This window comes from Sinohyriopsis cumingii, chromosome 2 (assembly GCF_028554795.1).
Source record: "Sinohyriopsis cumingii isolate HCF-2022 chromosome 2, ASM2855479v2, whole genome shotgun sequence".
Lineage (NCBI taxonomy): Eukaryota > Metazoa > Mollusca > Bivalvia > Unionida > Unionidae > Sinohyriopsis > Sinohyriopsis cumingii.
Window position 1 is genome coordinate 45,247,224 of NC_142962.1, and position 18,616 is coordinate 45,265,839.

General features: G+C 36.2%; 1 protein-coding gene across 2 annotated transcripts in view; it reads left to right on the top strand.

The window, feature by feature from the left end:
* LOC149804756 (pre-mRNA-processing factor 39-like) overlaps positions 1-13,155 on the top strand; it is a 54,594-nt gene extending 41,439 nt beyond the window's left edge. For both annotated transcript variants that reach the window (XM_089944011.1, XM_089944003.1), the window contains exons 12-15: positions 1,261-1,445; positions 4,374-4,463; positions 6,380-6,494; positions 9,645-13,155. In XM_089944011.1, the coding sequence (XP_089800137.1) occupies positions 1,261-1,445; positions 4,374-4,463; positions 6,380-6,494; positions 9,645-9,707 (453 nt within the window). In that variant the 3' untranslated portion in view covers positions 9,708-13,155. The remainder of the gene's footprint in view (positions 1-1,260; positions 1,446-4,373; positions 4,464-6,379; positions 6,495-9,644) is intronic.
* The last annotated feature ends 5,461 nt before the right edge of the window (positions 13,156-18,616 follow it).

An 18,616-nucleotide genomic window follows, 5' to 3' on the forward strand; every position in this document is an offset into this window, starting at 1 on the left:
TCTAGTTGAAATTCCTACAAGTGCAGCTTTGTTATTTGCTTTAGAGAACTGGATTAGTTTCAGAAGTCCTTACCTGCTGTGCATGAAAAATATGTCCACTCTTGTGTGACTTGGAGCTTACAAGACTTTGGAGAACCAAGTTTTGAATGAAATTTTCTACTGGTGCAAGAAACGTAATTTTTTTCAGCAGTTTGTAAAAGATTTTGCTTTGTACAACAAGTTATAACTTTTATCACGGATTATGGATTACAGTTGTGCAATGTGATAATACTAACATTTGGCAAGTGACCTAGAACATGTCAATACCATAAATTTGGGGATTGAAATTTCTATTTTTTTCCTCTCTGCTGGCTGGTCCACATGAACACCATAATATTTCACTGATTTTGACTAAATTTCACTTGTTCTGTGCACCTTAGATTTCTCTGAATAATAGTGTGTAAAGTGCAAAGTGCTTTTTATGATCAGCCATTTTCATTCATTTGAATTTGATTTTGCAGGATTTCTGGTGCTTTCTTACTATATCTGTTATAATAATTTACAATCACGCTTTTTGTTGCTATCGTCCAGTTTCTGACATTTCAATGTCAACTTCCACATCTTTCAAACTGTAACCTCCCATTGTAGCGAATGTTTATTAACTGCCATTCTAAAAGTAAAAACTGTTATTCTGTATAATTTTGTAATATTCGTGGATTTGGACAACATTACTTTTTCCATTTGTCAGGTTTTGACACTATATCATTTTGTGTCATAAGTATTGAAATTTGTGCATTGGGTAACAGGCTAGTTTGACCATGATGGCACCCTTTCTTGATTTGTTAAGTACACATGGCTATTTCTAATGCAGGCATTACTTGTACCTCATCAAATGCAGTGCATTGGCAGGTACTCATACAATAAACATAAAGTAACCATGAAAGGGAATGCATTCACATGTTTTGTTAGATGCATCATCCTACACAAGATCACTGGTTAACTTATGATGGCTACTGTAGGAAATTTGTACTGATACAGCAGACTTGTGAGGGATTTAGGGATCCATTGTACTTTTCTTGATGTTGTAGATTAGTGTAAATTTCAAGCCCAGTGAATTGTACCTGGGAAATGGAAGTACATAGCAATGGTTAGCAGTTTCAAATACTGGTTTAAACTCCAGCAATCACTTGTTGGTGCATTTCTATAAACACATGGGTTTCTTCATATCAGAGAGGCTTATTTATATATGCTGCAATAGGGTAATGATTTATTTCTTTGCAGAAAAATGAGAGACTCTACATTCAGTTATTAGACTTGGAGTATCAGTGCCAACCAGTATCAGTGCCAAGAGCTCTGGAGGTGTTCAACCGAATGATCAACAGTGAGAATTTCAGCCCACAAACCAAAATCAAAATGTCTCAGAGGAGATTGGAATTCCTTGAAGACTTTGGTACTAGTATTATGGAGTAAGTGTGAACATATTATAAAATAAAGAGAAAGATATTTTTGACTTGGTTCTAAATGCATATCCAAAACAATGCTGCTTTCAGTTGAGGTTTTAAGGCAAAAATCAACCAAGAAAACAACTTTATTTCTTGATGACCTGAAAGTACTGATATCCTGAATGTAGCAACTGTATCACTGATGACATCAGAGAAAGATTTCATGTGGGCTCTTGATAAAAGCTGTGAATTGAGAACGCTTGCTGAAGTTGGTAGACTTGAAGGCTGATGATTTCATGAATATACCCTCAGCTGTTGATTACGCTGTTGCTTAAGAAAGCTTGCTAACTAGCTATTATACTTGAGGGTCATTGATTTATGCCTAAACTCTGATGCATATTGTAAATTTTCTTGGTCAGTTTTAGCTCAGTTCAAACCATCTTCTTTGGTCAACAAATCCGTTCTCAGTTGCTGATTTTGAAATTTTCTCTCTTGAGGACAAGATTGGTAAATATCTGGCAGTAAGGACTCTCCAGTACTGCAATTTTCCGTTTACACCACCATAGGGTTAGACCCACAGCTTTGATAATCAGTCAGGTACTTTGAGCTCCACAGACCTATTTCTAAAACACGTAAATATAAAAAGGAAGATCCTCTTGTATGTTCTAACATCATTACCTAAACATTTGAGTAAAGTTTCATTGAAGAACCTTACCTTTAAAACAGTCTTTCTTTTATTCCTAGCATTGACCAGGAAATTCATTCTTTGTCACCTGAAAAAGTGTTTACAGTTCAGTAGTAACTATGATTTGGCTGTCTCTTTGCCAGCCTGAGTTTCTGGCATAGAATCGACTTTACTGTTCCTATAGAAATCCCCAGTCTCATTCATATTTATGCTTGGAATGATCAAGGTAGAATCTTTTGCCCAGTTAGAGCTTTTTGCTTCCATCTCCCAGAATCAGAAGATATAAGAAAGGGTTTATTGCTTCCATTAAAACTACCTTATGAATATCACTGAGATAGTTATCTTCCATGAAAATCAAAGTCCATAAGACCAGGGCTATTGCTGTGTCCTTGGCTGTTTGGAATCATTCTTCTTTGAATGATGTCATAAAAGACCCCTTCTGACAATCCCAGTCCATTTACCCATTGTTTTACCTTCAATCACTGTTGCACCAGGTAGGTGGCATTTATGCTTTGGGCCCAAATTTATCAGGCCAGCACGTTGGCAAGGCATCATCCAGTCTGCAGTAGAGTATCCTTTTGACATGAATACTGAGTTCACTTCGACAGCTTATCTTGGGCCATTTGCCTCCCATGAGGCTGGCAAATTCAGCAATGCAGTAATAGGAAATGTTATACAGCTGTTAAAAGGGGTTTTGGTGGGGTGAGGCTAACACTTGGAAAAGATATCAGAGCAATTAAAGCAGGCAGGTATGATGCAGTCAAAATAGCGGACACATTTTGCATTAACGAAAAGATAATGACATGCTCTGTGTATATTGTCCTATTGAACAGCATGGTGAGGGGCATTGCATCTTGATCACTGCTTAACTCCTTGCAGAAATAGGTCATTATGGACCAAAATGTATAATTTATTTTCGTAGATTAAATTTGTATTATTCGGCTGTTTTTATGGTAGAATCTTGAAAAGGATAAAGGCTTGCAACCCTATTACAGCAAAAAAAAACTTCATGCCCTTTATTTTTTTTTACACCAGCTTTGGTCACATGTTTTGCATTTATGTTGTGATCACATAAGCTTTTGGCATCTTGTATGCATATTATCCTACAAAGAATCACAAGGGAATGCATACACCCAATCTACAAAAATAGGTTCCTGTGACCTATAGTTTTACATTTTAGTGTCTTTGTGGAAATTTTGTTTTGAGTGCGTTTATTGGCTGCTGTTATGTTTGAATCATGAAAACTTGATAATTGTTTGCATATCTGTTAGCATTACACTTTTATTCCTAAAGGTCATTTATTGACACTTTATGTTTTACTAATATGGGTTGAACTGCTCTGGTGGCCTAGTGGTTAGAATGGATGCGGTAGGTCGTGGGATCGATCCCTGGCCGAGTCGTGCCAAAGACTTACAAAAATGGTACTAACAGTTGCCTCGCTTGGCGTCTCAGCATCAAGAGGTTAGTGTTAGGACTGGTTGGCCTGGTGTCAGGATAATGTGAATGGGTGGGACATGTCTGCAGCATGATGCCCCAGTGCTAGAAGACACAACTATTAACTGCCACACTGCAGACATTGTAGCATTATGACTGAAAAATTGTTAAAGCTACATTAAAAATCTAAGTCACATGCACACACTAATATGGGTTGAGGATTTGTATTTAGTTCATGACTGCATAGTTTTCCATTCTGTATACATCCTAGTCAATACAGAAGGCTATTTCTGATCAGGTCAGGTGGAAGTGAAATTTAATAAATATGACGATGTTAACGACTAGACATTGTATAATGTGTTAGGCTACTCTTAGAAAGTTGTGTTTTGTTCATGTGAATAGAGGAGTTGGGTATTATATGGGTATTTAATGTGAAGCCTCTGCTATAGTGGCTGATAAAAGTAAATATTTTATAGCTATGCTTCTGATAGTTGTCTAACTGGCTGGGCAATTGTAATAGCTTTTTATTTTAAAAAATCATTGTTCTTTTTAAAATATATTGTTGTTTTTTTGTTAAATCATTGTAATAATTAAAATGTTCTTTTGTTTTATTTTGTTCATGTCCAGTCACAGGGTCCAGTATTGTTTTCTAGGTCAGTTTAGTTTGAATTTATTTTCCATATAACATTTCAAGCTTACAAGTTTTTGGAGATGATTGACAGCTTTATATGTATTTATAAGGGAAGAATCTACATAATCTTAATGACACCTTATTTGTATAATTGTATTTTATTCTATTTTTGAATTTTTATCACTGTTATTTATCTTTCAAGATTGAAAGACTGCTATGATGAACATCAGAAGTTGATAAAAGATTACCACTCAGAGAGAAAACGGAAAAATGCAGAAACATCTTCAACAGAGTAAGTCGGAACATGTTGTTGTGGGGTTTAATGCCATTTTTCAGCACATGATAGGCTATGCATGGCGGCCAGTATTAATAGTGGAGGAGGAACCCGGGAAAACCCCAGGAAGAACTACCAACCCATGAGAAGCTACTGGCAAGCTTTCTCACATACCCACATTGGCCGAATCCTAGACTCGAACCCAAGCAGACGGGTGAGATGGCAGTGATCCTTAATTGAGAGCGCTTTAGACCACTCTGCCACTTGGGGCCCCTGGAACATTATGAGCATTGGCTGTGTACCAGAGCATCCCACACTTTTTGAAGAGATTAATTCCCCACTAAACTAACCCCATCCCCTAGCTATGGGGACTGATCACAATCTTAAGATGAGTCTTGTACATTTATAAACCACAAAAATACATGGTTTGTACAATCTTAAAAAATCTTTGAATTTTTAAGGAGGATGCCTGAAAACACATTGAATTTTCAAAAAGTTGTTACTTTTGAAAAGACCTAAAATTTCTTGAGAAAAAAATTGTAGAAGTTTTCCATGAACTCATTGAACTTATCTTATGGAATGCAAAACATTAAACTACCACAAAATATGTTCTTAAATTGAGATTTTTTTAAAAACATCCGCCTAATGCAGTTATTCAGTGATTTAATGTGGTAAAATAGGGTGAATCAGATGTCATTGGTAGTTATCAGATTTAATAACACATGTCGGTGGTATACTAATTGTTTATGTATGTTTTTTTCACATTGGTATCTATTTATGGAGTGAGAAACATTATAGCATAAGGATAATGTTCAGCTTGTGAAAGTCCTTGAGAAACAACCCTCTATCTGTATTATTCATGGAATACACTCAGATGCTTTGCTCCCATACTTCTTGAAGTGATTCATTCCCCTTTCCCTGCTGCCATAACCCCATCCAGTGGCTGTGTCTGTGGTGTAATCGAGATGGGATTGACTTTGTTCTATGCATTCCCTCCTTTCATGTTCAGTCCACTGGTACTTCACAAGATCAGTAAGTTCACATCTCCAATTATCCTGATATCATCTCTGTGATCTCGGAGGTCTTGGTTCGACAATCTCTTTTACCCTTATGATTGAACGGCCACGGGTACTGCCTCAGTGGATGAGATTGGTTTTGCAACACAAAGTTACTCATTTCACACAGATCCTCTGATTCTACACCTTCATGCTTGGTTCATCTCACATGATCTAGATGCCAGGTGAAGTTTTCATGCAAGCTTGTCGACTGCACTGACCAGGCCACAAGATGTTCTACATTAAAACCTATGCTTTATATCTCTCTCTCTCTCTCTCTCTCTATATATGAAATCATGTTAATGTGAAATTCGTGCAAGGCTGTTGATACTCATCTCTCTCTCTCTCTCCATATATATAGTATCTGCAGACTTGCATAAATTTCAACACCATTTCATATGACTTTCTTTTTATAGTTAAATTTTTTTATGAAGTTCAACAATAATGAAATTATTTGTCTAAAACAAACTAGGATTCATAAATAGCTTAAATAAATGTTATTAAAAACTGAAACCCAAAATTTTGAGGTTCATGATTTTGAGTTATGCAACCACTCTTGGGAAAGCAATTATCGCATATGTTGGAGGTCAGCAGTGTGTGTGTGTTTGTGTATACACACACACCTAACTCTGTATATAAATAGTGTGAGGGTATACATACACCTACCTATATATAAATAATGTGTGTGTAAAAGGTTTTTCATTAGAATATTTACTGTGTACTCTCTTTTACTTGTATTGTTGCCTAAGATGCTATTTTGTTGGAGATGTTTCAGCGCTAGTTAAACAGAAGGAAGAAAAGAGACTTTTTGCAACCAAATATAGATTTATACTTGTGAACCAGGGAGGTTTAACAATATATTATCTCTTTTTACCACAGATCAGGCCCTACAGAGAAACGAAGGAAATCAGATGCCAGTCATAATGGTTCTGGAGAATCGGCCCCCTCTGACCACAACTCGTCGTCATACAGTGCTTACTGGTCTCAGTATCCTGTAAGTATTCTGTTACCAATCCTCCTATGCCATATCTTTGTTACCAGGTTGCACTGAATACCTGCTTTTTACCTGTATTTAAAGACTGTATGCTCTTAAAGGGTCAATCATGGAGGTTTCTTTTTAAACACCTTGTTAGCTCTACTTGTCATTTTTGATGGTCTGATGTCTGTCCTCCATTTGTTAGCAAGTCTGTTATTGCTTTTTCTCTTAAACTACTTGGAGGATTGCCATGAAACTTTGCATGCAGATTCATCCCATTATCAAGTAGATTCTAAATGAAAATGGTGGCACTCGAACATTCAACGTGGCTATCACAGATCTTGTCCATTCTTCTGAATGGAAAGTTGTACTTGCATAGGGTTTTCACGGGAAGACTTCTTATGATATCTAGTTTGCCCTGAATGATAATGGTACTGATCTGATGTCCAGTATGGTCACCATTGCAACCTAAATGGATACTGATATTGTGAAGGGGTTTTCGTCAAAAGACCTAAATGCTTGTTCTTGCTGTAGAATATGAGATTGTTTCAATACTTAGCAGTTAAAAGGAATAAAACATATTACTTAGAACTTATGGAAAATATTTTGGGTCAGTAGAGCATCTGTCCTTTGTCCCTAAAGCCAAGGGTGTGTATGGTACTGCATCCATTGAGTTTCATTTGTGCATCTATCCATCAACAATTGCTTGTCTCCTCTGTTTAAATATGCTTGGTTGTCAAATCACCCAGTTAAACTGATCATAGTATTGACTCGTTTGTCCATAAGGCCAAGTGAGCTTATGACAATGCCCAGCATACAGTGTGCATCATCATTCATGCATACATCCATCAACAGTTGCTAGTTCTATATTTCTGATTGGCAGAGCTTGTTATCTTACAGAACACAATATTCCGACCTGACATGGAATAAGTGCTTATCTGTTCAGCATCTTGAAGTTTGAAAGTGAGATACACTCATTAAAGAGGTGATCTTGCATCTAATTGAAGTTGTTACCATTCTGGATGCCATATTTCAGATCTGGGATAATTTCAATACTGAACAGGACCTATGCATATTAAGGATGTGATCTTGCATCTGATTGGCTGAGTATATCACCTCTCTAGAAGCCATGCTTGTGATCTGATTTTGATAAAAACTGGAATAAGAGCTTCTATCATCAAGACAATATCAAAAGTCAACATGAACTACACATATTAGCATGGTGGTCCACCGGATTGGTTTATATTGTTGCCACTCATAAAGTCATGTTTGTTTGGGTTTTTTTTTTAAGTCCACAGGAAGGAGCAAAAGCCAACAGGCTTTGTGAAGTTCAACAAATACTTTCTTTCCCAAGAAAACAAAGTTAAAATTTTAAAAGAACTTAACAGTATTGTGAATTAAAAATCTGATAAGTTCTATCTCAAGTCCAGAAGTATTGAATATTCCACTTAAGACAGGCTAAATAATGAGACACATAGCATCAGATTGCCTGAACATCTCGTACTATGGAGACTATCCAATTTCTCAGGTGACTTCGATCATAAACAAGAGGCTGTGCATGTTAATTACGCCATTACCTCTGGAACAGACTTTTATCAGGATATAGTAAAATTAACATGATATAAAGTTTCAGAGATGGTTTATATAGGTTGAGCTAAATAAGCTGGCTTAGGTGAGCAATGTCAGGCCCACTTCAGCATGTTGCTTAAAACTTAAATCCTTCCCATCTAATTTACTAATTACATGGCAATTTCTACACCACCAGTACCACCCCTTACTCCCTACTGAAGTTCCTTATTTTTGAGAAAATGTTGTATGCAAGTGCATAGTTGTTTTTGTGATGTTATCGAATGCTGTTCCATCTAAACTTACACGACACCCAGTGAAGGCACTTTGAAGAAAAAATACATGCCAGGTTACTCTGGTATCTCTGAGTTCACTGAGGAACAAATACATGCCAGGTTACTCAGGTATCTCTGAGTTCATATGAAAATGATAAAAGGTTTAAAATTGTATCTATGGGTTACTACTCCACACTAAAAGTGCCTTCTCTGGGTCCCAAGTATATTTTACTGGAACAGCCTTTATTCATTAGTGAACAGCTTCTATACAAAGTGTTTTGATACACAATTCAGTATTGCGGTTGTTTCAAAAAGTGGGAAAAATCTTTAAATGTCATGTCAAAATCTGACATACAGAAGTTGAAAAAATTTGATTGCATATCTTAACATTAGGTCTTTCAAGTTTTCACAGATTATGATGACCTGTAATCCAGTATGGCTTCTGTTACTACGAATAAAGAGACCATCAAATGTCATGAAGTGTCCTGCTAGCCCAAATCTTTTGCATTTGGTTTCTATGTGTCTGTCATCCAGATGATATCTGACACACTTGGGCTTCACATTAATAAAGAAACTGTTTCAGTTTGAAATCAGAAAAGCCTTATGAAGTATACCATTTAATTTAGAAAATGAGATGTTACATAGCATGTAATGTAGAATGGTGTCATTGATTTTGATAGAGATGCAATTTGATTTTGTTTGCATAAAGCTTAGGGATAGTAGAACATTTTGAGTTGAAATGTTTCTATTCTTGAAACATTGGAGTATGTAACAGCTTTCCGAAACTTTTTAGCACATGCTTTATTAGCACCATGCTTGATAGTGCTATAGTAATCATGTCCAACCATCCAGCTGTCTCTGTCCAGCCATTCCGCAAGGTCTGAGCCAACTTGAGCAAGCTGTTCGACCTTGAATAGTTGGAGCCTTCCATAACATTTACAAGAGTTCCATAACATTTACAAGAGTTGTGCACCCTAATTGTATTTCTGACTTTGTTTTCCACAGACTAAACAATGGAAATCAAACTCGTTCTATAAAGGCAGAGTTTGATTTCCATCATGTACAGAGCTTGATTTGGACCACATGATTTTTTTCAGTAAAAGAAAATATTTGGAATTCAATATGGTAGGTAGCTGTATACAGACAATACCTCAAGTGAGCTTGATTTCCAGCATTCTAAATTCTCATTTAGAAGAGTTGTGACCCATGATTGCTCATATCACTGTTTGAGGTCTTCATTGTAGTGGTTCGGTTTCTATCAGATGCATGCACCAATAACATTTTTGTCTGCCAAGTATTTCTCACCTATTTTATGATACATTTTCAGAGTGGTACTTACAGTTACCCTCCTCAGCATTGGCCACACTACAATTCATCGTACTATCCATGACAGACCAAATCCGATGTCAGATCTTGCCACATTTTCACACTCCAATGTTGATGATCATATGCTGATGTTAGGACAGCACTGCTAGACATTAAAGAAGGATCACAGTTGTCTCCCATGGTACAGTCAGAACCATGCTTGTTATAGCCAAGTGCTGCTATCCTGGTGTGGTTAAGTGCTTGATGCTAAGGAATAATCTTGGAAATATACTCTTAAATGCAGTAAAACTAATTGTTTGTAATCATTTGCCGACACAAATTTTATTTTTTTAAGGTCCAAAGATAAAAGGTCATGCGACCAACCACATATCCATTTGATCAGATGGCAAAGAACATTTTATTGCCTTGTATTTTGTACAGTTGGGAATTCAGATTGGTTAAAGATGATGGAAAAACTGGAATCCTTTCCAAGTTCATTGCATAATTGATAAATTGAATGTGACTTGCCTGTAAGGCAAGGTTTTCTGATGTTCAATGTCATTGGGAATGGGCTCTTGTGAGATTTCCATGTATAGTCCCCAGCAGTCAGAATTTAACGTGAATTAACACATGTTAAGAGGGAAAGATGAGCAAGTACTAGCTGACAAGGGTTGGAAAACAAATCTAGTCACAGTGATTTTCTGTCTTGGAAAAGTGAAATTAATCCTTTCAGTTAAGTCTTGTTTAATTCTTAAATTCTCCTGGCACCACAAAGGCACATAACTTTGCCCCATTTGAGACTTTAAAGTGTGTTCACTATAAAGGAACAATATCAAAAGCCTGATTCTGTACACAGAATGAACAGAATTAAAAAGACATTCCTGCCATTGCTAAATTATAATAAAAACAGTGATCTGTTAATTTAAACATTATCAATACTTTGAATCATTGCAATGATTACATTTGCAAAGATGTACATTGTTATTGTAGAACTTTACAGACATAATATGTGAATTCTAACCTGCCATTGCCATATTGTCTTGTATGGGTACTCTTGCAATTACAACAGTAATTTTTGACTGATGATGTACTATGTGTTACTCTTGGTGTTATTACCTGATACTTTCAACACCATTTCCAGTCACCTGGATACTGTCTCGGTTGAACCCCCCAGTCTGAGGTTTAAGAAAACTAAGAAAATGTTTAGGATAAGTTTCCTAAAGAGTGTCAGTTTCTTCCAAATTTGTATATAAAACTTTTATAAAACAAAACATTAACATGAGAAAAAACATTGAATTCCTGATATTTTATATGAAAGTTGTGCTTAGTGTGTTTGACAACAGCCTGATAATGGGTTTTGTCAGGTAACAAGATTCGTGAATCCACAAGAGGTACAATGCCTGTTATTATAAGCATATTTAATGCTATTCAAGTACAGACCTGCCAACCCTTAAGATTTTTCCACAAGTCCATGTTTGATATTAGATTCAGTACACATGGTCAAGGAACTGGACTACCTGAACTGGAGTACCTCGTATGCTTTAAACTGCACATATTTTGTGATGCCAAGTGTCTGCATGATCGAGCTGTTGTTTTTTTTTTTTTTAAATGGTGTCCAACAAGTGAGCAGTCAGGATGAAAGGGACAATAAATATCTTTAAAGGTATTAGTCTAGAAAAATAAAATGAAATATTCAGATTCTTGGGAGAAAAAAGCAACAATTACGTTTTGTGGCCATCATGTGCTGATTAGTAATTTTTAAAAAAAATTCTGATACCTTGTATTATCTTGTAGAAATCCATTACTCTGTATTCAGATTTTATATTAGATGTAGCCATTATGATTGCAGTATCTGTGGTCCATCCAAATAACCAACAGTTTTTGATTGGTTTCAACAAAGGAAAACCGACATAGTAACTAACTTGTGTACATGTCATGGCCTGTTGGGGAAATCAGCCATAAAAAGCATTCCTCATCATGTTTGAGGAAGTTTAAGTGCAACTGCTTGCAGGAAAATTACTATAATGGGGTATTTGTCTCAATAAATCCCAAAAATAAACATCCCAGGACATGAGTTGAATGCAAGACAAGATTAAATTTGGATCATCTGAAAAGAGGAATTGAAAAAACATTAAAGATCGGACAAATGTGAAAATACAAGAGCAAAAAGAACTCTGAAAGCAATATTAATTCAGTAGCTGCAAGAGTAGACAGAAATCTTGTTTACTGAAAGAGACTTGTCTAAAATACCCTCCTAGGTCAGTGTGTAATGTTTAAAAGGAACCATAATATTAGGAGTGCTAAATTAAATCACAAGGAGAAAGAAACCAGAACAAATTCATAGTTTACACACAGCTGATAAACACAATCCACAAAAGAACATAGCAGCACCTTAATGTTGCACTACTGGGGCTTATTTTTCTATACTGTTAACCTTTTAAGATATTTATTTATTGTCCTTTTCATCAATTCACTGCTGGAGACCACACACAAACCCTCACATGGGCCCAGCCATGTGACTTCGTGCAATGTGTCAATGAAATTGATGTCTAGCGTCTATTATTTATGTTGAATAGTGGTTGTGTTTTGTTATACAAGTAATATTTTTATATTGCCCTGTAAGTGTGCTACAGCTATGAGCAGCGTGACTCCTAATCAGCATTTTTAATTTGGTGTTGTTCATAAGTGAATGGAATCACCCCATCAAAAGGTAGATTAAAAACAAACATTCGTTTTGCTCCAGTGCCTTTTTCGTACTCCTTAACTTCTAGCAAGAATCTACTATAAAGTATCTTCAATGTCCAGACCTGTAAAGTTATTATCTAGGGAGAATGGAATATTTTTAATCAGGCATACATTATTTGTACAGCTACAGTGTTCACATTTTAAAGTTTTCTTATGGTTTTGATATAAGATTTTAATTTGATAATCACTAAACTCGTTTGGGGCCATCCATTTAGTATGCATGTAAAAATCTGGCAAAGCTTGAGCCACCCCCCACCCCCTGACCTATATTTAATCCATGCAGAAACAATCAAGGATTATTAATATTAACATGTTTAATAAAAACTAGACATTGAATGTCTGGCTGTATCAACGAAATATGTTGCATAAGTTTTGTCAAGTGTCTGCTAAAATTCAAACGCCAACTGAACCCAGTTGAAAGGTTATGTATTAGACAAATTATTATCAAGGTCCCACCCCACCCCCAATGCATATGCATTTGGGTTAACCGGCCTCGATGCATACATACTAAATGGATGGCCCTCTTTTTAAAAAATCAGTTCCAGTGAAATATCAGATATTAATTACGTTGCAAGGTCTTCAGTGACTGTGTTTTGTCATTTTGGTGTCTGCAAGATTATTACTCTCTTTTTTTTTTAAATAATAATTTTAATTGTATATTGTTGTATCCAGCAAGTACAATATCTGTGTAGATAACCCAGTTTGCATTACGTTCTTCTTTGCTAATATAGAACACACTTGCATGATAATATTTAAATTTTCTTTGACAAATAAAAAATTGTTGCATTTCTGGTGTTTTGGTTTACTGAAAAAATTTGAATGTGACCCAGACCCATTCAAATATGTTTCATTTCTTAGCATATATATTGTTCTCAACAACAGATTCCATCACCTAATACACCAGATCACATCATCTTGCATCGAAAATCTCAAAGAAAGGTGTTTGAAGAACATGAAGAGCTCACATGCCAGAAATATTCACTGCTTTGTAAACCCAGTTTAGATTGCTGGAAAAGGGAAAGAAAAATAATAACCTGCATACATAATTAAATACTATACTGAACAAGTTATTCCACTCGAGAAAATAGGAATTCATGTGCATTTCCCTTTATACACTCGTCAGGGGTAAATATTTAAAAAAAAGGCTTAAATAACATGTTGGCTCAGTGTGAAAGTAAAGTGTGTAGCTCTTGTCTGTTCACAAAATTTTATTAAAATCATTGTCTCTAGAGAAGTAAAAAGCTAAACCTATTAGATGCAAGATCAGTCAGTGCCAATCTCACTTGCTATAAAACCTGCCCAAGACCATGTTACAAATATCTAGAGGAAAATCAAATTCAATCTCCTGAGTGGTAAAAAGTTCAGCCAATCAGATGGAAGATTACCTGGTAAATATGTGCAGCTCTTGCTCATAATCCAGACTTGTCCAACATCTAGATGATGCAAATATTAAATAGCTTTGGTCAAAATAGGATCATAATAGAGTTGCTACAATGTTGAATGCAAAATAGATGTAAGATAGCATTAATATGTAGGGATCTTGCAAATTATATTACTGGTTAGATACCAGGATTATGTATGCCTATAATAAAAATTGGATCAGAAATCTGATGTCTACATAAACAGTCAGTCTGATGCAATATGACGTCATTAATATGGATTGGTGTCTCTCATTATGAATCCTGTCCAAGATGTTCATGTAAGCTTGTACTCTAAATTTTAATTTTATTACAGTCTACCTGGAAATGTGACCTACAGAATGGAAACTCGGCCAAGCAGATGCAAGATCACTTTATTGATATATATGGATCTTGCTCATTATTGAACATGTCCAATCAGATTTTTATCAGTCTTGATCAATAGGCTTATGTCGTCAAGATAGCAGATGAACAAAATGTGCACACCTTGATGAAATTTGGCATAATTTATATTAATTTTTAACATTCTGTTGCTCTAAAGGAAAACAAAGGCAGTTGTGGGTTACACATTGTTTCTCACTGCTCGATGGGCTTTACTTAATGGGGAGTATAACTGGTGAAGAAAGAGCCTGGTAAAACCCACGGGAAACTACTGGCAAGCTTTCTCACATGCCCACATCGACTAAGTCCGACTTGACCCATGTGGACAAAGTAAAATTGTAGTTATTGGTAAATGTGAGTGCTATCTCGGCCAACTGGGAGGCCACTTTGGTGGCCTAGTGGTTAGAGCAGATCCGGGAGGTCATGGATTTCGATCCTGGTTGAGTCATACCAAACACTTACAAAAATGGTACTAACAGCTGCCTCGCTTGGCGCTCAGCATTAAGAGGTTAGCATTAGGACTGGTTGGCCTGGTGTCAGGATAATGTAACATCATGGTACATGTTTGCGGCATGATGTCCCAGCGCTAGACATCACTATAAACTGCCACTCTGCAGACATCATAGCTCTATGACTGAAAAATTGTTAAAGCTACATTAAAAATCCAAATCACACACACTTGGCCAACTAGGACTGGGGAGACCACCAAGGAAGCAACCCACAATATTTATTGAAAATCACATGATTGGAGGTTACAATTTTAATCCTTGCAAGAACAAAAAAAATGAAAACCTGATTTAAAAATAAAATTGGCAGAATAATACAACTTTGGATTCAAATAGTTTTAAAATTGTTATTGAAGCAATAGTATACAATAGAAATCTAACAAGTAACACAAACTAGATCAAATAATTGACCATGACAAGTTTGTGTAACTATTGATTCATTTGTTTTGAGACACTTATGTATTGTGAGTGGATGAACAGATAGCAATGGAGGAAACGTGACTAGATGCATTGATGTTTGAGACAATTGTACATTTGCTGGCTAGCATAAGCTGCAATGAAAGGATCAGAATTCCTGAAATGGGTGGGGGAGGGTAACATTTTATTCATACCTGTTGCTATTCTTTTGCCAGAATGGAAATTACCCTTGCCCATATGATGAGATTTCCTCCTCCCATAGAATGATTTCCTGACGATTCTGGAAGTTGACCTTTCAGTACAGCAGATGTCCAATAGTTGTCCTTTTTCAAGGACAAAGACCACTAACTGGATATCAGTGTTGGGTGGAAAGGGGGTATCTGGCAACAGCAACATGTATTACATCATTAAAATTAGTTTTATACCCACTCATCATCTTAGTATCATTAATAACACATCTAATGCTATTTATGCTTTGCTGAATTTGCCAGTTCATTTGGAGGCTGATAACCACTAAACTACTACTAGATTGGAAAAATGAAGAAATACTCTGATGGTATAATTTTTTGATATTGTAAGATGGTATTGGAATGAGCTTTTTTTTTTGCCATGACGGTGGGCTCCTTAAAACAAAAATGCCTTTATTATGGTGCATGAAAAGTAACATTTAAATTGTTAATTCAGAAGTTAAGTTCAACTTTCATCACTTTCTGCAAAAATGAACTGGTTAAAAAGGCCCATGAACTGGCAATGGCTTTCAAGTCCTGGGCTTTAATCTTCATGAAAGCAAAGGCTGGGCAACCCTTGGGATTCGCTCTCTCTGCTGCCATGTGTCTCTCTTACTTTGGGGTGGGTGGGTGGGGCTGAGAGGGTGCTGCTCAGCTCTCGTTTGGATGGGTGGACATGACTTGCTCTCTGCCCTAATGGAGTGGGGAGGGTTCTGCTCCTTGCACATGGGGTGGGGTCAACTCACTCTGCCTGCATATTTCCTCCCTTGGGAGGAACCCAAAAGAGCCTTGTGCAGAGGCAGAATGAATACTACCCTGAGACTCTTAAGAAATTTATGGAAAACTTTATTCCTCTTTAGAGGGGGCCCCCTGGACCTGATGTGTCTCTGGAGACTGATCCAATCATGCACAGAGATCTGAGGGACTCTGCAATGGATATCTTATTCGCTTCCTTTGGAGTGGCCCCATTTGTATTGTGCATCTTCAAAGATGTTGATCTGATCTTGCTCAGAGAGACCATAGGAACTCAGCAAAGGAAATCTTGTTTGCTTCTTTGGGATAGGCCCTGTGGGGCTTGTATATCTCGGAGAAGACCCCAGAGACTCCGTGACGGTTCCAAAAAAAAACATTCTGATAAAGTGAAGAAAGGTCATTTTTATCCTCCCTTTGAATGTCCATCTGTTTTCAGCAAGGTATGAGACCTCGTTTGACATGAGACAACTAAAAGGATAACTATCTGTTCCTGTTACAACTGGCAAATGCCAGGCAGGTGGGGTCGGTATCTAATTGGGGGCTTTCTTGTGCTCACAGTTATGAACATTGTCACTTAAATGTTGCTGTAAAAGAAAAACTCTGAAAACATGAATTAGAATCTTGTATAACGAAGAGAATTTGCATGGAACAAGATTGAACACAAATTAAAACACCAATACTCCACCTGCCCAATGAGTAACTATTGACAAAAAAAACCTGTTTCAATCAATTGATGTTCACAAAACTTGAATCTGAGCCCTGAAAATGAAGAAGAGCAAAAAACAGCAAGGCAGTGTGATTAGATGATAACCTTTCAAGACTACAGGAGAAAAAAAGGATGCATGTACAATTGAACACGCACATGAATATGAGTACTGGTGTGAGACCCCATTCTGCAAGTTGAACTCTGCATAAATGATTCAGAATAAAAACTAAATTTTGGAGATTCATATCAAATTAAGGAAAAGGTCCAAAAACCATTCCTGCAAGTTAGAGACACTAAAATACCTACCCATGTACAGAAAATTGACTCAAATAAGTTGCAACAAAAATGTTATACTAACCCCCTGTTGGGGAGGGTAGCAAAAGGCAAGGTTATCAATAAGCTACCTAAAATGTCAACAACTCGAAAGATATTCCGTTTAGGGAATAACTCTTGCAATGTGGGTAAAAATGCTCAAAAAATATATTACACATTAAAATGTTCATATTGTATGATGTGAAGCAAAAGTAATTTTTCCACTGAACATAATTTACATCAAATAAACATGGAAATGTCTGGAAGGACGTGGACTACTGGGCATGCACCAGATCACAAGGTATGCATCCTTTTAAGTCACCTTATGGGAGGATGAATTTTCATCATTTGGACAAAGATAATTTCCATCCTGTAATGGGTAAGCTATGCAATAGCAACACTTTGATGATTTTAAAACACTTGTAGACCGACAGTTACTAATACTGCCAAATCAAAGTGCCTGAAAAATATGTAATTATATATTGTAGCACTTGTACTGTGCATTGTTTATGGCATTTCATGTATTCAGTGCCATTACTTTCAAAATTATTTTAAGTTTATGCGTGGTTGTTTTTTTAATTTTTGTTTTAACAGAACTTTTAACTAGTTATTGGCCACATCATGTTGAGGAAATGGGACCCAAGTGCTTTTCCCACGAACACAGTGAAGCATTTGACTTTGATACAGGATAACTGTAATGCTATCGAGTTTAGTGATATCAGGCTCACTTGAACCTCTTGATTTGAATTACTATGAATCCACTGCCTGTTTCATGGAGAATTAGCTGGAAAGATCCTCATTAATATGCTGTGATCTCTTTCATTAATTATCAAATGTTTTGGAGATTATGATGATTCTGTTTAGTATTCAGAGGTGCAAGTTCAGTCAGTCCATTGCAAGTTATCTTGTCTATACATATGGCTCTAGCTCATAATCAAACATTGTCTGAAAGCATGATGATGTATGCCCAAGTTTGATCCAAATTTTATCAAAACTTTGATCTTCACATTTTGTACAACCTTGAAAAATCCCTGAATTTGTGGCATTGCCTTCAAGTATTGCATATTTAGAAAATTTGGCTTTTACCTTGAAAAGTCCTTTAATTGTTCCCATAAAATTCTTTGATTTATAAGATGAAATAAATGTTAAAAATGAACAAAATATATTACAAAATCCGAATTTTACTGGTTTTAGGTTTTCCAAATTTTAATGAATACAGCAAATCACAAAAATGTGATAAAACAGTGGATCAAACAAATTACACATCCCCAATAGAATAGCATCCCTTGGCTGTATTGGAAATGTAATTGGTTGTTTTGGTTATATTTTTGTACCTAGTGACAGAATAATTTAGAGAAAGTCCAATTTCCATAAGGAAAAATGCTCTTGGAAAATATTTGGTTTTTAAAAACTTTCTGATAAAGACCTTGAAAAGAACTCCTTGAAGTTGTGTGAACCATTTTCCAGAGTGATAACAAGCTCAGCTAATCAGAAGCAAGATGACCTAATTGAAATTAATTTCTATCATT